This window comes from Penicillium canariense (genome assembly GCF_028826845.1).
Source record: "Penicillium canariense strain IBT 26290 chromosome Unknown utg000008l_segment0_segment0, whole genome shotgun sequence".
NCBI classification, from domain to species: Eukaryota; Fungi; Ascomycota; class Eurotiomycetes; order Eurotiales; family Aspergillaceae; genus Penicillium; species Penicillium canariense.
In genome coordinates, this window is record NW_026622735.1 from 73,799 (window position 1) to 96,492 (window position 22,694).

The following is a 22,694-nucleotide window of genomic DNA, read 5'->3' on the forward strand; positions in this document are numbered from 1 at the left end:
AGAACTGCTACCGCTTTTTCGTCCTGATTGAGCCGCTCACCACAAATCAGAGCCCAGGAAAGCCACGGGGATTCACATCTGAATTTTAAATCAGGGAGAGATCCCTGTCCGGCCTTCGTGGGATGATGCCCGACTCGGTGCTAAAGGCCGACCTGTCCTGTACCCCCGACAAACAGCGCATTTCCGGACTATGTATTTTTCCTGTCCTTTGTGAACTAATCCTCCACGGCCCAGAGCGAAATCTTATGGAAGGGACCAAGGCCCTGGCTATGGTTTTCTGTGTCGCTTGGTCCTTCTTCTTTGCTTCCCACTGTTCTTTCTTCTCGTAATCACTTAATATTCTTGAACACCCGTTTTCCTTCTCTTTTTGTGGTGTATGTTTGATCAATAATGGCCCAAGAAACTCCCGACTCAACGGCAGCAGCCGTGGCAGAGCAGCCCCTCGACATGCGACAAGAGAAGCAGCCACCGTCATCAGTGCATTCGTCAGAAAAGTCTCAAAGTGTTGTCGAAGCCAAATCTGAAGCCAACCCAGGTCCTCCAGGTCCTTCGGGTCCTCCAGGTCCTCCAGGTGGTCCAGGGGGCGCTGGTGGCCCCGGGGGTGGAAAACCCTTTGGACCTGGGATGGGTCCTGCGGTTGAGTATCCCACAGGTCCCAAGCTCTACTCGATCATCATCTCCCTGTATCTTGCTGGCTTTCTCACCGCACTGGTAGGTCAGCATCTCCTCAGTCGGACTCCCTTGATCGCTGACTGTCGCACGACAGGATCGGACCATTATTGTAAACGCCATTCCCTATATCACGAATGAGTTCAACTCTATCGACGATGTCGGTTGGTACGGTAGCGCATATCTCGTGACCTTTTGCGCGTTTCAGCTGCTGTTTGGCAAGATCTACTCGTTCTACAATCCCAAATGGGTGTTTTTGACCGCCGTGGTCATTTTCGAAATCGGGTCTGCGATCTGCGGTGCGGCGCCGAATTCGACAGTACTCATTGTTGGGCGCGCAATCGCCGGCCTGGGATCATCGGGGATCTTTGGTGGCAGTGTGATCATCACCTTCTTCACCGTCCCGTTGCACATGCGACCCATCTACTCGGGCATTGTCAGCCTCATCTTCGCCATCGCATCTGTCACAGGTCCACTGATTGGTGGTGGCTTCACCGAACATGTTACCTGGCGCTGGTGCTTCTACGTCAACCTGCCCATTGGCGCAGTGACTATAGTGGTACTCGTGCTGGTGCTCCAGATGCCCCCTGCGCGCAAGGCAGGCACCCCGATACGCGAGCAGTTCCTGCAGATGGATCCACTGGGCAATCTATGTCTGATCCCTGGGGTGGTGTGCCTGCTACTGGCTTTGCAATGGGGAGGGGCGACCTATGCCTGGAATAACGGACGCATTATCGCTCTTCTAGTTCTGGCAGGAGTGTTACTGCTGGCATTCGTCGGGATTCAGATCTGGCTTCAGGAAAAAGCCACCATTCCGCCCCGGGTCATCAAACAGCGCAGCATCGCAGCCGGGGTTGCGTTCACTCTCATGGTCACTGCTGCCATGATGACTTTCACCTACTACATGCCGATTTGGTTTCAGGCCATCAAGTCCGCGTCTCCAGTCCACTCAGGTGTCATGATGTTACCCACCGTCATCTCATCTGCGGTCGCCAGTCTCATAGCTGGTTTCCTGATCAATCGAATCGGCTACTACACGCCCTTCATGATTGGCGGATCAGTGCTCATGTCTATTGGGGCTGGTCTGCTGACAACATTCACCCCACACATTAGCGAAGGCAAATGGATCGGCTACCAGATCCTCTGGGCGGTTGGGTGCGGAATGAGTATGTTTTCTATGCCTATGCATTAGTTCGAGGCCGTTCTAACATCTAATCCAGGTATGCAACAAGCCTCGTTGGCCGCCCAAGCCGTCCTCCCTCGCCAAGATGCTCCGATCGGTATCTCCTTGATTTTCTTCGCGCAGTCCTTGGGTGGTTCGGTGTTCTTGTCTGTGGACCAGGCCATATACAGCAACAAACTATCTGCCAACCTGGGTAATATCGCCAACCTGACCGACAGCGGAGTGACGAGTATTCAAGATCGCGTGAGCGCTCAGGACCTGCCACGATTTTTGAACGGATACAATGACGCGGTGACAGACGTGTTTTGCGTCGCTTTGGCGGCCTCCTGTGCGTGTGTTGTGGCGTCTGCTCTTATGGAGTGGAAGAGCGTTAAGGCCCAGAAAGGAGGCCCAGGGGGGCCAGGGGGCCCTGGTGGCCCTGGTGGCTCTGGACCAGGGCAACCGGGAATGGGTCCTGGGAAGGGGCCGTCAACTGCCAATGGCGCAGCAAACATGAAGCCGAATAGTGATGCTAGCACTCAAGTTTAGCGGTGGCCTGGCTGGACAATGCATTTTGTGCACAGCCCTACAGCATGGAGGATGCGCTTGAGTTGACGGGAGCGTAAGGAAAGGTGCATTCTTTCGAAGAGCCTGATTGTATTGTGTTTGTAAACTTTAGCCCTTCTCGTCTATGGTAATTCTGTCGGAACAACAAGAAGCCCGTATAGACTAAGAATGTTGGCCATGGTGCATTTTTAGTCTAGCGGTATCATGCCCCATCTGTGTTTGACAAATTCTTACCAAAACCACGCAGCCATTAGATAGAACTATCTCCACTATTGATATGCTCCTTCCAAGTACAATATTACTTCTTGCAGGATAGATTGCTCAGTTTCATTTAGCCATTCAGGACGACAAGCATATGATGAAATCCTGAATACAGAGGTAGGACTACCAGGCCATCACAGTAATATTGTGTCACAGCAAGCTGATACTGTATAGCCTAGTATGCAGAGATAACGAATGAGATCAAGCGGAACCAATTTGGATGAATAGAATTGATTGAATCAACAGAAAAACAGGGGAAACAGCGTAGACTAAAATACCCCATGAGCCACACCGCTATCCGATGTGTCTCTGTCTCTGTCACTCAGCTGTGATAATGGCTGCATTGCAGCTCAGCTCCCTAATTATATATGAAATACTAAACGAATGTAGGCCCATCAGCAACCAATCAGTTGCTAGCGGTAAGTTATCCCTTTATGTGCTGACACACCCCCTCAGTAAAATGTCTGTAGGCAATTTGCTACACCATTTCATCTGACGTCCTCAGGCATTAATTTCACCTTCCACTAGCCGTCCAATATCTTCCATCCCTAGCTATCTGACGAATTCGACGTGCTTCTAGCGAGGTAATAGCTTCGTAAGACCGTCAGCTACTATATCCGACGTTTTAACCTACTATACCGGTATACGTTCGGCTTAGACCTCCTATCGCAGCTAGTACTAGTAGATATTAATATATCGGAGCTTTATACGTAGCTAAAGTAATTCGCCCGTTAATAGGTTAATAGTCTGCTAGTTATTATATTACAGAACGATAGGGTAACTAGGAACGAACATAATAGCCGCGAACAGACGATTCTATATATATAGAGACTTACTAGCGTCCGATATTACTAGTAATTTAGCCTTAGTAGTACTCGTCGTTACAGTCTTCTACTTCGTAGCCTTCTAATCTACTAGTCCTCTGTATATTAAATAAATATATCTAGACAAGCTCTTCCGGTCGTTATTATCCCTATATAATATATCACTAAAGAACTATATAGTCGTTAGGTCTAAATTAGGTAGCTTTCGATAGTAGACTGCCTTTATCCGTATATAATAAAGATAAGCGATAACCTAGTTAATAGCGTTAACATAATTAAGGGAAGGGTTCGATAGGAACTAAGCGAGATATAAAGTAGCCTTTACTATATCTAGCTAGATTCGATTAAAATATCCTCTCTTTTATAGTATAGGCGGAAGGTTAGGCCTAGGGTCTATTTATTATCGCTTTTAAAGACCCTAATATCTATACTAAGTTAATTTCGATAGATAGTAATAAAGCTAATAATAGTATTAATATATCTACTCTTTTTCTCGTATATCTAGGCTATATAGAGGCGAATACCCTTAATAAATAGGTAAGAGACCTATTTATAACCGTTATAAGCTTCCTCTAGCTATAATAGGTCGAAATAAATCTTTCTAAACTTACTATAAGTCTTTACTCTTACTACTAACCTCCGAGAGATCTACTTCTTCGATTTCGCTAGCTAATAGGTTTTATATCGTTTAGGATTATATTAAGTATTATCCTTAAAGTCTCCCTTAATTACTATACCGTTAACTATCTTTATAAGGGTCTTAATACGTCGGTTATATATATACCTAAGCCTACGGTACTAAATTTACGGTAATATAATAGATACTAGTAGTTTCTAAGAGGTTTTAAGTATAGGAAAAGCTACTAGGGGGCTTTTAACTATCGGGATATATTTATTACCCTAGTAATACTCTAGGAGGTAGAGTCTAAACTTCCTACTATATATAGCTACTAGCTTATTATCCTTAGTAATAGCCGGGAAGCGGCTATTAAAGAAAAAGCCGTTCTTACTAATCTCTAATATTAATAGGATATTAGTTTTAAAACTAGGGATATACTATATATCTAGTAAGGTTACCTATATAATCTTACCGGTAGGATCTTTAATAATAACTTTAGTAGTACCCTTCCTATAAGTAACGATTTTACTACTACCGAGTGTAACTATATAACGTTCTTCCTTTATACCTCCTACGAAACGATCGATACGGTTATAGATATAGATATTAGCTCCTAAGTTAATAATCTAGCTATTTTTGAGTAGAAGAGATATAGCGGCGTTATATATAGCTAGGGTAATATTAAGGGTAAAGAAGCTTATAGATTCGGTTAGTAGATTATCGAAGCTATTATCTCTATCGGTAATAGCTAGCTAAGCTATCTAGCTAGCCTTCTTAGATAATAATAAGGCTTTAGTACTTATTAGCTTAGCGATTTCTTACTATTCGGCGAGGCTAAGCTTCTTAATACTATCCTCGACCTTCTTATACTTAGTTTTATATTACTACTATCCTTAAGGCCTCTTAGAAGTATTAATCTAGAAGTAGTCTTTCTAGTAATACCCTAGACTACTATATATGTAGTATAGCTTCTTCGATAATAAGGACTGCTTTTAATTAGACTATTAATACCTATATAGTATAGATACGAAAGCTACGGCGCTTAAAGGGCCTTTCTTATCCTAGTTTTATACTTCTCGGTAAGTCCTATACTCCGAGATAATATCCTAGAATTTTAGCTTCTCCTTCTTATCTAGTATAGCCCTATATTAATTACTAAACTAGCTATCCTAGCTAGGGATAACCTAGAAGAAGTCTCTAATAGCGAAAGCGTCCCTAGGATACTCGGTAATATATAAATAACGCTAGATATTAGGTACTTTCGCTATATATACTTTATTATATAGATTTAACTAGTCTATTAGCTATTTAGCTATTAATACTAAGGCCTTGCTAAATAGAGTAGATACTTACTATTTCTATATATTTCTAAGGCCTTATACCTTAGTAGCCCCCTTTAGCTTAAATTCCTAGGCTAATCTAACTATCTTCTCTCTTATAGTCTTCTTATCGGCTAGGATACTACGCTTTTTAGGATAGGTTATCTTAAGGATATAGGCGTTTATATTAGCGAGGTTCTTCTAAATAGTATAACAGAACGCTCTCTCCTCTTTAACTAGTATAATAAGATAGGTATAACGAAGATATTCGGTATCGGAGAGCTCTATCGGGTTATTAACCTCGCTATTAATTTCATTTAGCCGAGGGAGATATCTCTCGGTTTAGTAGGTAGCTATTTAACCTCATCGTCTGTTAGCTTGGGATTAATATATCCCTATACCTTTATAGCTATCGCTACTAATTCGATATAGCTAATCTATACTCTCTACTAAGCCTCCGACCGGAGCCGTTAGTCCTAGAGGGTTATATTTAACGTTTGATTCATCTCAGAAGTCGGCATCTTCGTATACAAATCAGGCTATTTTGCAGGGTCTTTAAGCGGGACCTACAGTCCTTCGGTGTTAATCGAACCACCGCTAGGTAGCTACACAGAGCTAATTTAGGAAGCTCATATTGACAGAAAGATCCAGGCGTATTGATGCGTATCTTTCTTAGTAATATCAACGGGCTATCGGGCTCATAACTGTTACAGCAAGCTAATACTGTATAGCCTAGTATGTAGAGATAACGAATAAGATCAAGCGGAACCAATTCAGATGAATAGAATTGATTAAATCAACAGAAAAACAGGGGAAACAGCGTAGGCTAAAATACCCCATGAGCCACACCGCTATCCGATGTGTCTCTGTCTCTGTCACTCAGCTATGATAATGGCTGCATTGCAGCTCAGCTCCCTAATTACATATGAAATACTAAACGAATGTGGGCCCATCAGCAACCAATCAGTTGCTAGCGGTAAGTTATCCCTTCATGTACTGACATATTGTAACAATTGACCAATAGGAGAGACCCTTTGTTTGCCGATAGCAATGGCTGATTCTCGCCGTGCTGTATTGTCATCCGTCAAGTAACAGTCGGACCCCGAAGACCGATCTTTTCGACATGAGATCTGCGTCTGCAATAGGTGCTGCGACACTTGTGCTCGACACAAACATTGAAGAGTCATATCTAGATCTCATTGGCAAAAGCCATCAACAGCAGAGACACCAAGGACATTCCTTCCTCAGCAAGTCCACCAGTCCACCATGGCATTGAACCCGCTCCACTCGACGAATCTCTTCGACCTGACCGGCTGCATTGCCGTCGTCACTGGCGGTGGCACAGGTCTAGGACTGATGATGGCCAAAGCTCTCGAAGCCAACGGAGCCAAGGTCTACATAATCGGACGACGATTGGAAGTCCTACAGGCAGCTGCCAAACAAGCCGTAATCTCCTTACATCCTTACTACACTGGTTACAGTATACTGACGTTGTGGCCTTGCCGGATAGAAATTCAACAACATTCACCCTCTCCAGTGCAGCATCACCTCACACACCGAGCTCCAGTCCGCTGTCGACCACATCAGCACCCAAGACGGCTACATCAACCTCCTCATCAACAATGCCGGCATCTCAACGCCGAGCCTTGGCCCGCATAACACCCGACCCACGCCTAAATGGGACATCGCCAAGGTGCGAGACTACTGGTTTCAGAAGTCCTTCGAGGACTATGCGGCCGTGTTCGAGACCAACACCACCGCCGCGCTGATGGTGACATTTGCCTTTCTCGAGTTACTGGACAAGGGAAATAAGGTGCGTGCTACTGGGGCTGGTTCCCCTGGTGCGCCGACCAACGGCAACGGCATTGCCAATGCCGGAACCAGCCGCCCGTATATCCGCAGCCAAGTGATCACTGTCAGCAGCGTCGGCGGGTTCGGGCGTGACAACTCGGCCTTTATCTATGGGGCCAGCAAAGCGGGGACAACCCATATGATGAAGAATCTGGCGACGTATCTTGCGCCGTGGAGAATACGCGTGAATATAGTTGCACCGGGGTGTACGTTCTGCTCCTTTTGATTGAATTTGACGAACAGTGGGCGGTTTGCTGACTGGCGTAGACTTCGACACGGATATGATGGCCGGCTTCTGCAAGGCGACTCACGGCCGATTGCCCATGGCTATGGCACCGGAGGAGCGGTTTGGGGACTCCCAGGAGATTGGAGGGACGATTGTGTATCTTGCGTCCAAGGCTGGGGCGTACTGCAATGGATTGGTCCTATTGGTGGATGGAGGTTATGTGTCCAATAAGCCAAGTTCTTATTAGATGTTACATCGTGTATTTGAAAGTCATTCAGCCTATACTCCTATGGAACTATCGGTAGAAATTATTTAGCTACGACTGGCAACGTCGCCAAGACAGGCGTTTCGACAACAGTGGGAGCCTTAACCTCCAGCGGAGCAGGGGCAGACTCCATCTTCTCCATGAGAGAGGCCGTTTTGTAACCCTGGTAATCATTCTCACGACAGCCGGTCAGCGCCTGGTGGTAGCTGGGGAACCCTCCGAACCAGTTCAATGGCTCGCGCTTCTTGCCCGGAATATTCGCCCCGATATAGTACGACGAAGACGTCGACGAGAAAACAAAACGGTCCCACAGCCGCTGTGTCAAGTCCTTCCACTCCGTCTCTGCATCCACCGTATTTTCAACTCTTGTTATTCCTCTGGCTGTCATGTCCAGGATGAGTCGTTCGACAAATTCCCCCTGCAGCTCGATGCAAGCCGGCCCGTTGGAAAACGCTGTCGGCGCCTGAGGTCCATAGAAAAAGAACATGTTGGGGAACTTGCTGGTGGACAGACCCAGATTGGTCCTCACTCCTGTTTCTGGATCCTGCCAGCGGTCCTTGAGCGTTCTTCCTTCCGTGTCCCGGATGGAGATTGCGGTCAATGCTCCTGTGTTGGTGTCGAATCCTGTTGCGAGCACAATCACGTCGAACCGTTTGAGGCCCTCCTCCTGTGTGACAATGCCGTCCTCGGTGAACTCGACAATCGGGGACGCCCTGCTGTCGATCAATTCGACGTTCTCTCGGTTGAAAGCTTCATAATAGTTGATCTCGAACGGCGTGCGCTTTCCCCCGAATAAATGCACTGCCTCCAGGGGGGCAAGCAAATCTTTGTATCTCGGGTCCTTGATCCGTTCGCGGGTCTTCTCAGCCCAGAACCGCCATGCTGCCCTATTGGCCTCCTCATCCACGAAGACGTCAAAGTATGTCGACAGTAAAGGGTGGAAACCGCCCTTTTCCCAGGCCGCCTCGAACACCTCCCGCCGCTGCTGTTCGTTATCCTTGTGCCACCGACGCGGGACGAACCCAACGTCCTGTCCACCGAACTTTTCGTACTTGGCCCGTCGCAGCAGGGTAGCCAACTCGCCGCTGTGTTTTAGCTGCTGCTGTTCCTTGGCGCTGAGAGGGCGCTGCCGGGCCGGGACTGCAGTGCACGGGGTGCGCTGGTAGACGGTCAAATGGCCTACCTTCTCGGCAATAGTCTGGATGATCTGGACTGCGCTGGCTCCGGTGCCCACAACGGCCACCCTCTTACCATCCAGATCGATCCCATCCTGGGGCCACGCGGCGGAGTGGAAACTCGGACCAGCGAAGGCGTTCAGACCTGGAATATCGGGGATATATGGCTTGGTGGCAAAGCCGAGAGCGAGGATGAACCAGCGAGTAAGGATCTCGGCGCAGGAGCCATCCGTCCCAACGCACTCAACAGTCCACTGGTGAGTGGACTCGTCGAATTGCGCCCCTGTCACTGTTGTGTTGTACTGGATGTGTTTGTGCAGCTGCCACTTGTCTAGCACGTACGCGATGTACCGCCGGAGCTCCTCGTATCCAGGCAATAACTCGCTCCAGGTCCAGTCCTGGCAGAGCTCCGGATCGGTATACTGGTAAACGGGGTATCGACTGTCGACTCGAGCCCCCGGATAGCAGTTCCAGTACCAGACGCCACCGGCCTGGGGTGCTTTTTCGACACAGAGGACATTCAGCCCGGCATTTCGAAGTCTGTACACGTCAGTATGCGCTGGTGGACGTCCTTCATGCCATTGGAGTGGCGTACCTATGAGTTATCCATAGCCCTCCGAAGCCAGCTCCAACGACGACGACGTCTACGTGCTGTGTACTCGCCATTATGACGCTTAGTATCGAGAATAGGTTGGCTATACGGGCGGAAAGGTCTCTCGTTTTGGAATGCTTGTTTCCATTCTGATATCCTTCAAACAAAGCAATTCACGACCAATGAGCGTTGACCCGACATGGCCAATGACATCGACCGCTCGGACAACGAAGAGACTCAGGTACGCTCGGTATCCGTCTGGGCCAATAACACCCTTTAAAATAGGTTCATTAATTAAACTAGGCTAGCAAGTCCGCGACTTACAGGCAGCTGCATCTACAGCAGTCTAGGTACCCCGATTCGTCAGGTCTTCAATTGCCCCACCAATCGGTTGATCGTCTCACACCTCCGTGCTAGCTTCTTTCCAACCTGTCGCATCCCGTCATTTTTCCCTCCAATCGCTCTGTATCTCGCTGTTTCTAGACTTGGCAGCCTATCGGCTGAGGAAAATACAGCCTCCCACTCTCCCAAGGTCCTCTTGCTCCCCGGTCGCTGTCCGGACGCGAATTCAGCCCAGCTTCCACTCACCCCAGCTGCGAGCGCTAATTCGACCGGGTCGGAGATGTAGTATCTACTCTGCAGGTTGTTGAAAACATACGGTACGTCTGAGAAGTGAACGACGCCCAGGTACGCTTTTCCCTGTTGGGCGAGAGCCGCCCCGAAGGGTGTCTGTTGGAGTTCATACAGATAGATCTCCGGTTCCTCTACTGAGGTACGGGTGTGCTGGAATAACGACGAGGCTTGGTAAAGCGAGGGGCAGGTTACTGTCAGATCACGCACGAGGGCCGATGCGGCATGCCAGGCCGGGGTCATTTGTGCTCCCTTCTCCTCATTTTGGACTTGATAGTCGGACTCCGGGTAAAGGGCGAGCAAGTCTGCAATACTCGACGCGTTGAGAGACGGATAATTGCCTGCTAGGAGATTTGAGATGTCCCATTGAGTCTTTATGCTTGTTGGGACGTGGAGAGACGCCTCGTCGTGATTCCAGCCGATGATCAGTGGAATGCTCTTATTCCGGAGGCGGCCAGTTGACATTAACGCTGAGGGTGCTGAAGGCAGCATCGTGCCGTCAACTGTAGGTATGCTATAGCGCTGGTTAGTCTAATTCACCATTTCTGTTTGTAGGTCGGGGTAACTCACAAGGCCCCGAAACCATCTCCCGGACTCACTTTGTATGCCACCTCGAATGTCTTGTTCACCAGCAGCTCCAAGGGTTGTTCTCGCAGACACTCTATCACGCTGGTGGCATTCATTTCTTCCCCAGCACTCCCAGATGAATCAAGACAGCCGATCTTCCTTGCAACGGCCAGGGAATTACTCGCGCTGATATGTCCGGCCACACCAGGAAGAGAGGTAAGCGCACCACTCTGGGCAATGACCCGATGGACTGGTAGTCTCTCGTCATCCGAAGATGCCAGCATATGCAGGCTCGCAAACACCGCACCCGCGTCCTCCCCAAACAGCGTCACATTGTCTGGATCGCCGCCAAACCACGCAATGTTTCTCCTGACCCAGTCAAGCGCGAGGCGCTGATCCTGCAGACCAATGTTGGTCGAGTTGGACGCGCGTAAAGCTGGGAAATCCGCGAAGCCGAACACTAGTGACAGTCAGTAATTGCAGATCGCACGGATAAGGTGGCAAAGATGTACAATTCAATCGATAATTCATAGCTACATACACCACCGGCGTCCCAAGATCAACGGCTCGTCTGATGAGTCCTACTGGGTCGTAGGAGCCGTCATAGATGGTTCCCAGGGTACTGCCGCCGCCATAGATAAAGACCATCACGGGGAGCTTTTCCGTATTTTGCGTCTCGCCTGTGCCTGCAGGTCGAGCAATGCGGAGAGTCAAACAGTCTTCTGAGACATTGGCGAGGACTGTGTATGGGTCCGCGGGGAGGGGGATGTGCGGCTGAGGACATGCGGCTCCCGGGAAGGTGGCGTTGATGATGCTGTTCGCGTAGGGTGTATAGGTTCTTGGGGGCGAAAAGCGATGGTTTCCGCTCGTGTCGTGGGCATACTGGATATTGAAAAATTCCTCGACAGACGAGCTGGTGCGGATGCCGTTGTAGGTGATGTTGGAGTCGCGGTCGAGTACCGTGACAGGGGATAGAGTGTTAGACCCAGGAAAGGGATAGATAGAGGCGATACCTAGGATTATTTGCTTGATGGAGAGCATTCTGGCGTTGATTCTATGTTCAATACTGCGCCCAAGAGAGTTTCTGGATATGATTCAGACAGAATTGGTTGCTTAAGTAACATGTGCCTTAGTCCGTCCTTCGGGGACCGAAGATGCTCAACCCGAGGCTATCGCTACTGGTTCCGCCCAACCTCCAAGATTGTCATCGCACTACCCACAGGCTGAATAGCGCGGCTTATGTTCAAGGTCGAGTCTGCCGCTTGGACCAATTCCTCCCACTCGTCCATCCCCCGCTCATGGCTGTTGAAAGTCTGCATCATCGTCATATCCCGCACACGCAGCAGCGCCTCCTCGCTAATCGGTACAGTACCGGGGTTAGGAAGAACAGTGTCCATCACAAGAATGCGGGCGCCAGGCTGAAGGGCAGCAGCCAGGTGAGACAGGATTTTTTGGGCTTCTCCGCGCGGCCAGTCGTGCAGGATCATGCGGAGCAGGTACACATCTGCGTTGCGCACGGGCTGCGGGGTGAAGAAATCGTGGCTCTGGAACGTAATTCGCGAGCGCATGGCGTCAGGGACCTGAGACTGAGAAGTTTCAATGACCATGGGAAGGTCTTGGATGATGAATCTCAGCAGCGGGTAGGTTTCGGCGAGAGCAATGCTGGCGTGGCCGCTGGAGCCACCAACCTATTGGGCAACAAGTCAGGAAAATGCAAAAATTCAGGGCGATATGACATATTATCGTACATCCACCACAGTGGCATTACCCAAACTCGCCCAGTCGTATCCCTGAACCAAGTGCTTAAGGTTTGTACCCTCGCCCTTGGCCACGTTCTTCATGTACCCAGAAAACCGCTGGGTAAACTCCGGAGAGCTCGACAGATAGTCGAAAAAAGAAAGATCCGTATTGAGGGACAGATTAAACGCAGTCTCCGTCTTCTTGGTTGTCTCGCCCCATCGTTGCGTCGCTTCGACGAGCTTGGGCGCCATCGGTGCCGAGTCCTCAGCCAGGAACAGCGCCCAGTCGCACAGAGAGGGGTTTGAAACGAAACGCGCGGATATCTTGCTGTGCGCAACTTGGTTAAAGACCGGCTCCTGAAGGAAATTTCCCGTGATAGCCATGCGGGTGATGCTCTTGAGCTGGTGGGGTGGTACGTGGGCCGCGGCCGCGAGATCGGTGTACGACATGGTGCCCTCATGCGGGACGAGCGAGGGGATCTTGAAGTGGCAGAGCCATTGGATGGCGGCAAGATGTTGAGGCTATCTACTTTTAGCATTTCATTTGTTGTTTGACATTGTCTGTACACCCACGTAGACTGCTAATCGGGCCAGGTACTGGTTTGGCTCGATGATGAGCTGTTGGAGTCGATAGGCACTCTCGAGAATGACCTGTCGAGCCTCTTGAACCTCAGCAGGCGCAGATGAGGGTAGTGTATCGAGGCCACTGAGTCCTGTATCCTCAAAGGAAGGATGTGGATGGCCCGTGGAGGTACAGAAGGCTGTGATGACTTTGGCCACCGCACTGATCTGGTCAGCGAAGACCTCGAGGGCAGGGGCTTGTGGTGTTTTCGTCATGGTCGAAGCTTCAGTCATATCACTATAGTTGTAATTTGGTTTACAGGTCCTAGCTGAGTCTATCATTAAATGCACAAACTGAAACCTGCCGCAGCGTCGGGAGATTGTCCCTCGGCTTATCCCGAAGGGCGCTTCGGTCCCCGAAGATACAATGTAAGAGGTTCATTTCAATCCAATCACATTTGGGAGTATCCAGGTAATCGTAAAATCAAATAAGTTTAAGTATATTGACCAGTGACTTTTCCTGGTTCATCTCCTGCAGACGCGAGCCCGAGCAGTTAATGACTGCCTCTCCCACTGTGCTTCTTGTGGTGCTGAGCGCATCCGATTTTGCTCCTCGGCTCTTTCCTTCTTTTTGATCGTTCTACGCTTCGGCATGGACCGTCGTTTTACAATACTGTTCCTGTTCTTGAGCCATGTGCTCACTGCATTTGCGGCACATGTCAAACGCGAACTGACTCTGACCTGGGAAGAAGGTGCCCCCAATGGCCAAAGTCGCCATATGATCCGGACAAATGGCCAGTTTCCGTCGCCTACTTTGGTTTTTGACGAGGGCGATGATGTAGAAGTACGGTCTTTATCGGTCCAGAAAAAATGGGGAATATGAAGGCTTATAGTCCTGCAGATCGTCGTCCACAATCACATGCACCAGAATACCACCATCCATTGGCATGGAATTCTGTAAGCCTTGACTGCTCTGGGATATTCTACAAAGCAACATGAGGTCTGATGACAACTGGACAGGATGCAAGACACCCCGTGGTCCGATGGCGTTCCCGGTCTGAGTCAAAAGCCTATTGAGCCCGGCGAGAGCTATGTCTATCGCTTCACTGCATATCCTCCCGGTCAATACTGGTCTGTACTAAGTGCTTTCCCAAACGCAAACTTCGGACTAATCGATTCAGGTACCATTCTCATTCGCGAGCCACCTTGTTGGATGGTCTCTACGGCGCGCTCTTTATTCGGTAATCTCCATGTGCTTATTGCTCTGCGATAATCAATACTAACGCACTCAAGGCGGAAGCCAGGAACTCCAGGACCATGGGCGCTGATCAGCGAAGATCCAGTTGAGATCCAATCCATGGAACGCGCTGCCAATGATCCCCGGATTATCATGCTCTCGGACTGGGATTACTACAACTCATCCCAATACAAAGAGGCTGACGCAAACAGCCATCTCCAGATATTGTACGAGCAGGATTCCTTTTCTTTAGTCCAGACGCTGACCATTCCAGCTGTGTCGATAGCATTTTGATCAACGGAAAGGGGAGCGTGTATTGTCCGGGCCATCAGTGGCTCATTGACAAGCAAATTCCGTTTATGCTCAAAAGCTGGCCAAATGATACCATCACTGACAAGGGGTATGTCCATGCTTCGTCTCTCTCAGATCGAGAAGAGCAATATTGACAATCACAGCTGTTTCCCATTCGTTCCTTCGACTGAAGGCCCTTGGCTTAAGGACGGCAACGTCTCTGCCATTCCTCCAGGGTTACAAGAGGGCTGCGTTCCCTACACCGGTCCTACGGAAATCATCGAGGTTGATGCCCGCGATCGATGGGTCAGTATCAACTGGATTGGAGGCTCGACGTTCAAAACCCTGCAGCCAACGATAGACGAGCATGAGATGTGGATCTACGAGGTTGATGGTCATTACATCGAACCACGCCGTGCAGATACGTTCCTAATTTGGGCCGGGGAGCGATACTCGGCTCTGGTCCGGCTCGACAAGAAACCAATGGACTACTCCATCCGCGTGCCTGACGGTGGCTACTCACAGATGATCACAGCTTTTGGGATTTTACGGTACAAGAACGGTGGCCCGGACGCTCGCCGGCCTCCTGATCGGTTCGGCGTCACGACAATCTCGCAGCCCTATTTCGGCTACAACGCCTGGCCGACACGTGACGGCATCGTCTTTCTGGACAAACTTGATCTGCCGCCCTGGCCGCCCAAGGTCCCCTTCACCGGCGATGGCGACGCAATGCACGTCCTGTACCTCGGCAAGGCCAATTCGACCTGGGAATTCACTTTGAGCGGCAACAAGAAGTACCCCTCGGACCGGTCGGCGTACCAACCTCTGCTTTACAACGTCAACTCTCCGGAGGCTCGCGATGATGATCTGATCATCCGCACTCGAAATGGGACCTGGCAGGATATCGTCCTCCAGGTGGGTCACTCGCCGCTCTGGCCGGTTGACTTCCCGCACGCCGTGCACAAGCACGCCAATAAGTTCTGGCGACTGGGTTCTGGTCAGGGACTCTGGAACTACTCCTCCGTCGCTGAAGCCGTCGCTGATCACCCAGAGAACTTCAATCTGGTCAACCCGCCCTACCGTGATACCTTCCTAACAGAATTTACAGGAACGATGTGGGTGGTCCTGCGGTACCAGGTGACTTCTCCGGGAGCGTGGTTGCTGCACTGTCACTTTGAGATGCATCTCGACAATGGCATGGCCATGGCCATTCTGGACGGAGTGGACAAGTGGCCAGAAGTACCGGATGAGTATGCCCTCGGCTCTCATGGATTCCGTGTGGAAGAGAAGAATGACCAGCAGAAAACTTTCGTCCAGCAGGCCATTCACTGGCTAGTCAGCCAATTTTCTGCGTGGCTGTTTGGGGCTGCAATCGTAGCATCCTGTATAGTGGTTTGGGCTGTTGTCCGACTCGGAAGATGGAGAAAGGAGAGGCAAGCGATCACGATCAACTATAGTCCATTAGCATCCGGGCCTATGGTCAGCCAACATGATAAGGATGGTCTGTTGTCATTTATCAGCCATTCTTAGTCTAGGGTTGCATATCCATTGTCATAGTGGTATACAGTTGCCATCTTGTCTATATAAATACATTTTCATACACTTGATCATGAATTTTTCTGGATTCTGAGCACATGACAGATGTTGAAAAACAACCCACTATTATAAGTTCATTGTATTTCTGTCAGATCTGAACGTGTCTCGCATATCCACCATTGTCGTCCAATCGATTCACTGCGATTGTTGACAAACCTTATCGATCTCCAGTCGATGATGTGTGTATTTCCGGCTGAGACGTCTATCAAGCACACCGCCAGTTTTGTTCAGCACATCCAAATCAACAGTCACACCTTTACTCTTCCTCTCCTTAGCATGATCTGAATTCAACATCTATGTTCATAGTGCCTTAGACATCTGTGTCTCTGGGCTAACTGATCCGGAAATGTCATCATCCAAGGCAGCCCCTTCCAACATCCTAGGAACTAACGCAGACCAAGTACCCCTCACCTCCTTTCCACAATTACTAAATACAGTCATCCACAACTTTTTTCTTCATTGCCAAAACACGTCAATTACAGAACTTCATCCAGAGATTTCCCCATTCATTCCCATTAGCCGAACTATAGGCCACACATCTGGTGGCAGTCGTCAAAATAAATTCCGGCTGAGTGGTGCCCTGTTCTGACTCCTTGTTCGCCATGCATGACAGAAGATGTCAAGTCTGGTACTGAAAACTAGATTGCACCTTTGTCTCTTCCTCGCTGCACTAGACTTCGCCATTGCTACCACTGCAATCCGAACAATTGTGTCCACATTCCACTCTGGACGGAGTTATGTCTGGACCAGCTCCGCGTACCAGCTCGCCAGCGCCGCGTCGACGCCTATATGGGGGAAACTGCCGGATATCTGGGGGCGTAAAGCCATTTTACTCTTAGCCCAGCCTTGGGTGGGCTAGGAAATACATTACAGTTAATAGGCGTGTAAAAACATAACGGGTGCTGTCATTTAGAATGCCCCAACCTTAAATTGCGTTTCCTCTTCCTCTCAAAATCAACTGAAGTAACCATTGCCCTTTCAGCATTGACTCACGGTCATCAGCAGGGAATAGTCAACATGATGGCGAATGAGAGCCATCAGAATAGCCAACCGTTTTCTATATCGGATCATCATGGTGTGCCATAGGCGGCCTTATTTGCTGCTATGCCCCGCAAGCTCCTACACTGCACAGAACATGTTCCCGCTACGTCCACGGATCACCGCCGCCACCGCCACTCCCGGTCACCATTCCACGATTTCGGGCATAGATAAGCGAGAGATCTGGTACAGCCATTGTTGTGGTTGATTCGAGTTGAATTGCGGGAATGGTTCAGAAATTCCGTTCAACTCTCCCAACTACTTAAATGCCTCCAGTCTGACTGGCGATGCGCTAACTTGACCAATGGGAGGCCACTGCGGTAACTTCAGCAGCATAGATCCACTTCCTTGGATGATAAAAATAACACCCAATGATATCATACCTCATCAGGCGGCGAGACTAAGTCAGAAAGCCCGACACCACGATTGAGTGCCGAGCCTCTGACATTGCCGGGTGGAATTAAAAGTGGGCCCTAATTGGGCCCCTGCATGACAAGCCATTTTGAGTGGGCCTGCTAAGCACGATCTGGCTTGAGGGCTTTTTACAAACAATTCAGGAGGGCAAGGTCACCCTATCGGCCGGGCATGAGAAATCGTTATGAAGGCCCCGAAATCGGATGCTAACAGAAAGGGCGAGGCTCATGCAAGCAGTGAAGTGCTTGAACGATGGGGTAAAGCTCATTTCCCTTTTTTTTTCTTTTTTTCTCATTACTTGAGGTATCATCCTCGGAACCCTCTCAGGGGACATCAAATTCGTCACTATGAAAATTGACCTCGCTATTTTGGTTTTTGCTACGGCTAGGGCACATCTGGCACAAGCCCATGGCCATGATCATGGGTTTCTTCACAGACGTGCCACGACAACAACAGACAGTGTTTCAGCATTGTCGAGCCCAGACAAACCAACATTGACAGGCACGATTAGCAATTGCAATCAATGGTACGATGTCGTCTCGGGAGATTCTTGCTGGAGCATCTCCCAGGCTTTTGGTATTACACAGGCCCAATTTCAGGCTTGGAATACTGCTGTAGGTGACTCGTGTGTAGTGGAAATCGGGGTTTCATACTGTGTCGGGGTTGGCCAAGCGGTATCAACATCAACAACCCCCAGCACGGCCGCGAGCTCTACAGCATCTACGAGCTCAATTGGAAGCTCCACCGTGATCTCCACCGGCACAATCACGGCGAATTCCACATCTGCGACGCCTTACTCTACTCTTTCTTACAACACGACGACGAACCCTGTCACCATTACGAACTCTACTTGGCCACCTTCTCAAACGCAGATCGGCCAACCTTCTTACTGTTAGTCCTCTCTTATTAAGTTTTGATTGTTCACAACTGACCTGATTTTGAGGTGATAATTGGTATCAGGCAAAGCAAGGCGATACTTGTAAGAGTATTGTGTTCAGGTACTCCACGTGGATGGATCAAGAAGATTTGTGAGTGATGTCCCAATGAGAAGTGAAATGTTAGACCAAAGACTAAGATCAAATTTGCAGTCTGGACTGGAATCCAGCTGTTGGCGAAAACTGCACGAGTATATATTTCGGATACTGGTACTGTGTCGGCATCAAACCCCAAGTCTCAAACTATGACAATGGGACAACCGCAGCCTGGTACCCGACGTGGACATACACTGTCCCTGTAGCAACAGATACAGATTTTCTCCCCAGCCCTACTCAAAGCGGCATTGCCACTGGTTGCCAGGACTATTATATCGCAGACGAGGTAGGTCTGATACCTTTAGCCTCATAAGGTTGAAACTAACAGATCACAGACCGATACCTGCGCTGGTATCGTTTCCTCTGAAGGCTTTTTGACCGAAGATCAATTCATTGAGTGGAATCCTGCCGTTGGCACGGACTGTTCCGGTATTCAGTCGGGCTACTACTACTGTATCTGGAACGGGACTTCCTTACCCATGCCATCAACAACCACCGTGCTGCCATCACCCGTGCAAACGGGAATCACCTCTAGCTGCACAGCGTGGTACCTGGCTAGCGATGGTGATGACTGTGATCTGATCCCAGAAGAGTTCGGTACTTTCTCCAAATCTGATTTCCTCAATTGGAACCCCGCTGTCCAGTCTGATTGCTCCGGTTTGGTTATCGGCGATTATTATTGCGTTGCTATTCCAGACACGCCCACCACTCGAACGGCATCCTTGACAGCCCTTCCAACTCCAACTACGCCATCTGATACAATTTCAGATTGCGCAGACTACTGGCTGGTCGGAACGTAAGTTACCCTCTAATCCCTTGATGCTATAGGCTAATGATAAAAGGAATGATAATTGCACTGCAATTGCCAGTACCAATGGAATCTCCGTGACTAATCTTGAGGCCTGGAACCCTTCGCTTGGACCCGATTGCAGTGGATTGACCGCAGACACCTATATCTGTGTTGCCGCTCCCAGCAATACCAGCACATCGTCAACCTCGAGCTCAATTTCTTCAGGGAGCACTATTACGCCGCCATCATCCACACCCGCTCAGACTTCCGCGACCGCCACATCTGCTGGGGCCAGCCCATCTCCTGTCCAGGTATGTAACGATAGTACATTTTATCTCTTTCGGTCCATGACTGAGTGATCTACACAGACTGGAATGGTCAGCGGCTGTATTCGATTCTACAAAGTCGAAGATGGGAACGACTGTTATGATATTGCGCAAGAGGCCGGCGTGGCACTTGCTGACTTATACTCTTGGAATCCTGCACTCAATGGCGACTGCTCAGGTCTACAATCGGGAGTATTTGTTTGCATTGGCGTGTCAGGATACGCAACTACGATCACTACTGGCACGCCTGTTCCCGTAACCCCAACCCCAACCCAAGTGAGTCTTCTTCCTCTTCCCAATGGCTGAATCAGAGTACTTATACGATTCTAGACCGGTATGGTGTCTGGGTGTCTTCGATTCTATGACGTGCAGAGCGGAGAAGGTTGTGCGGATATAGCATCTGAGGCAGGTGTTGCTCAAACGTACGTTACCCGTTGCTCTCATTTGCAGGATTATACGGCCCGGTGACTTACTAACAATGCACAGTGACTTTTATAATTGGAACCAGGCCGTGAGCACCAACTGCGCCGGATTACAAGCTTCTGTCTTTGTGTGCATCGGAACTACCGGTCCAATCACGACAATCACTAGTGGAACCCCAGTACCAGTCACATCCAAGAGCTAGAAAAGAATTGGGGGATAGAATGTCAAGATAGCTGGTAGGAATGAATCCTCAAATAATCTGATTGGTAGTATATATTCACCCTAGCATGGGTCTTTCCATCACCAAGGGGTCCGTCCATACAGTCTCTGTAAGCTCCCACTCCGCTTGACAGGGCATAGTTGCTTTGAATTGTTGGAACTGAGCATGCCAATTATATGGAACACAAACTTGTAGTCGAGTCCACTTGCGGCCTTTTGAAAGTCTTTCAAGTGGCGCAAGAAGTTTTCTCAGCCTCTCATCGTTGAAGAACTCGGACAAAACCTCCCAGGACAGGACTCGAAGTTCCAAGCGTAGCTGATGCACACCATGAAAATTTTGCTCGAATAACTTGAAGAGCGCCACATAAGTTGCCATCCAATCGCTCTCGTATTGATCTGGTCTACAGATATCCACAGAAAATGAGATGTCCATAGCTGTGATCAGAGATGCACAGCGCGGTGATAAGAGTCGCGACATAAGAAACGGAGTGTCCATGGCCTTATTCATCGCGAAGACATTTGTCTCATAAAGAATTGCTGATGCTTCCTCATAGCTGCACCAAATGTGAGACACGGTCCAGATATCGAATTATTTTCCACTTACCCAATTTGGCAGCTCCTTAACAACTCTACGCCACCAATTTTAGATCTTTTCTGCATGAGGCCCGCCTCAGTACTCCAGTCTGGACAGCAATCAATGTCAGGGTCCTCAGGGAAGCGATCACATTGTTCGCAAACAATGTGCCACCAATCCCAGCGGGGCCCGCCACGTTTCGGCTGCGGTCGAAATGGCGACGGGTCCTTCCAGAGATACCGGATGTGCACTCGGCGACCACCCATAAGCTCAAGATATATCTGCCTCCTTATCTCAGCTGGGAGGCTGAAAAATGGACTTTGCGGTTGGGGATAGAGCCTTTGAGCACCAAGCATGCGCAGGCGGTCTTCTGGTGGTGGAATTGGAAGCTTCCATCGATTAAATATATCGCCATTGATCTCACAGGTAGAATCTGAAATTCCTATTGCGACTGGAGAATTTTCTTTCAGTGTGAATTTGGGTTCATCTTTTTTCTTGCCCTTGAATAGTTTAGAAAAGATTCTGGGTGCCATGACGGTGTGTGGATGAAGGGGCATGGCAGCGTGAAAGGTGAGCACTTTATATGTACCCGTGGGTGGGTGAATGTCAACAGTGCGTGGCAAAAGGCCTTCCCGAGGTTGGGCCAGTGCTCCCGGCGGTCAGGGGGAGTCCCAGATAACGGGTGGAGACCAGAAAAGACGGCTGTTCCTGGCTCATAGATGATCATTTTGGCGTCAATTCCTCAGTTGTACAGTCACCCATGGCAGCGTAATGAAAGAGAGATCACTTGAAGCAATCTCGTCGTTTCAAGCTTTTTCGTGACTGAAGTGACGAACGGGCCTTGTCGACAAACGCCACAAGGTCTTCATTGAAAGAAATCTTCCCTGATGTTTTTCAGACGGTCAAATTCAAGGCCAATAATTGTATATTCAGGGGCATTTTTCATCGTTGTCTCAGGCGACCGAGCTTGGAAGAATTGTTCAAGAGGATGTAAGGGTTTGAAAGGGACTTGGTCGAGGATCGATGAAAGGTTCGAAAGGTGGGCTTGAACGAAGAGGACATCAATATCAAAAAGCCTTACAGGCAAGGCCTACTCGAGTCGCGAGTAGTGAGATGAATATTATGAAAGGTAAAGCCTTGGGTTGGGGGCATATATAGACTTTGAGGCTTGTCATGTCATCTACGTGATCATTTGAGAACAGAAGATGAAGTACTCCTCTTCATCCAACTTATTGATCACAAGTTATCGGCCCTCGCACTGGAAACGAGATCCGAAAGTACACAACACGCGCTCTCGCGCTCGTTGTTAACCAGGCGCATCTACACCGAAACACTCGTCGACTGAAGGTAGCGGCAGTGAGGGGGAATCGCACTCGCCATCTACCGCAGCAGCATCCCGTAGCCGATCGAGCTGCGGTCGAGGCAGCAACTATAAAATAACTAGGGGAAGCGAAAGGACACGAACCGAACGGGGCAATAAACAGATTTCTCGAAAAGACGGGTAATCTATACGACTATACTGTACTATTGCTTGCATCCGCGGGATAGTTAACCGAGACCCACTAGATAAGAAATGCCCTAACTAGAAACTCTATAGTAATCTATATCACTCCTTAGGGCCGCAGGATTTTATACGCTAGCTTTATTGTTAACTTACCCGAGATCGAGACCTTAGGTTTGAATAGCTATACGTCTGTAGTCGGATAGGTTACCTTATGAAAGCTACCC

General features: G+C 49.2%; 7 protein-coding genes across 7 annotated transcripts; 4 read left to right on the forward strand and 3 right to left on the reverse strand.

Moving 5' to 3' along the window:
* Positions 1–390: 390 nt before the first annotated feature.
* N7482_010061 (MDR family MFS transporter) lies at positions 391–2,380 on the forward strand (the record flags this gene model as incomplete). The annotated part of the gene is made up of 3 exons (XM_056692185.1): positions 391–711; positions 767–1,835; positions 1,890–2,380. The coding sequence occupies 3 exons, from the start codon at positions 391–393 to the stop codon at positions 2,378–2,380; spliced, it is 1,881 nt and encodes a 626-aa protein (XP_056538142.1).
* A 4,307-nt stretch (positions 2,381–6,687) lies between these two features.
* Positions 6,688–7,745, forward strand: N7482_010062 (SDR family NAD(P)-dependent oxidoreductase; the record flags this gene model as incomplete). Its single annotated transcript, XM_056692186.1, has 3 exons — positions 6,688–6,867; positions 6,932–7,478; positions 7,540–7,745. 3 exons carry the CDS (start codon positions 6,688–6,690, stop codon positions 7,743–7,745), a joined length of 933 nt encoding a protein of 310 aa, XP_056538143.1.
* A 61-nt stretch (positions 7,746–7,806) lies between these two features.
* On the reverse strand, positions 7,807–9,604 carry N7482_010063 (flavin-containing monooxygenase; the record flags this gene model as incomplete). Its single annotated transcript, XM_056692187.1, has 2 exons — positions 7,807–9,478; positions 9,534–9,604. 2 exons carry the CDS (start codon positions 9,602–9,604, stop codon positions 7,807–7,809), a joined length of 1,743 nt encoding a protein of 580 aa, XP_056538144.1.
* Positions 9,605–10,132: 528 nt separating this feature from the next.
* On the reverse strand, positions 10,133–11,768 carry N7482_010064 (uncharacterized protein; the record flags this gene model as incomplete). The annotated part of the gene is made up of 4 exons (XM_056692188.1): positions 10,133–10,166; positions 10,189–10,682; positions 10,760–11,187; positions 11,240–11,768. 4 exons carry the CDS (start codon positions 11,766–11,768, stop codon positions 10,133–10,135), a joined length of 1,485 nt encoding a protein of 494 aa, XP_056538145.1.
* A 134-nt stretch (positions 11,769–11,902) lies between these two features.
* N7482_010065 (uncharacterized protein) lies at positions 11,903–13,303 on the reverse strand (the record flags this gene model as incomplete). Its single annotated transcript, XM_056692189.1, has 3 exons — positions 11,903–12,415; positions 12,476–12,988; positions 13,040–13,303. 3 exons carry the CDS (start codon positions 13,301–13,303, stop codon positions 11,903–11,905), a joined length of 1,290 nt encoding a protein of 429 aa, XP_056538146.1.
* Positions 13,304–13,679: 376 nt separating this feature from the next.
* On the forward strand, positions 13,680–16,085 carry N7482_010066 (uncharacterized protein; the record flags this gene model as incomplete). The annotated part of the gene is made up of 7 exons (XM_056692190.1): positions 13,680–13,871; positions 13,929–13,984; positions 14,048–14,158; positions 14,209–14,268; positions 14,321–14,491; positions 14,539–14,664; positions 14,720–16,085. The coding sequence occupies 7 exons, from the start codon at positions 13,680–13,682 to the stop codon at positions 16,083–16,085; spliced, it is 2,082 nt and encodes a 693-aa protein (XP_056538147.1).
* Positions 16,086–17,950: 1,865 nt separating this feature from the next.
* N7482_010067 (uncharacterized protein) lies at positions 17,951–20,375 on the forward strand (the record flags this gene model as incomplete). Its single annotated transcript, XM_056692191.1, has 8 exons — positions 17,951–18,494; positions 18,547–18,631; positions 18,692–18,920; positions 18,970–19,430; positions 19,477–19,735; positions 19,793–20,026; positions 20,081–20,172; positions 20,237–20,375. The coding sequence occupies 8 exons, from the start codon at positions 17,951–17,953 to the stop codon at positions 20,373–20,375; spliced, it is 2,043 nt and encodes a 680-aa protein (XP_056538148.1).
* Between the last annotated feature and the right edge of the window lie 2,319 nt (positions 20,376–22,694).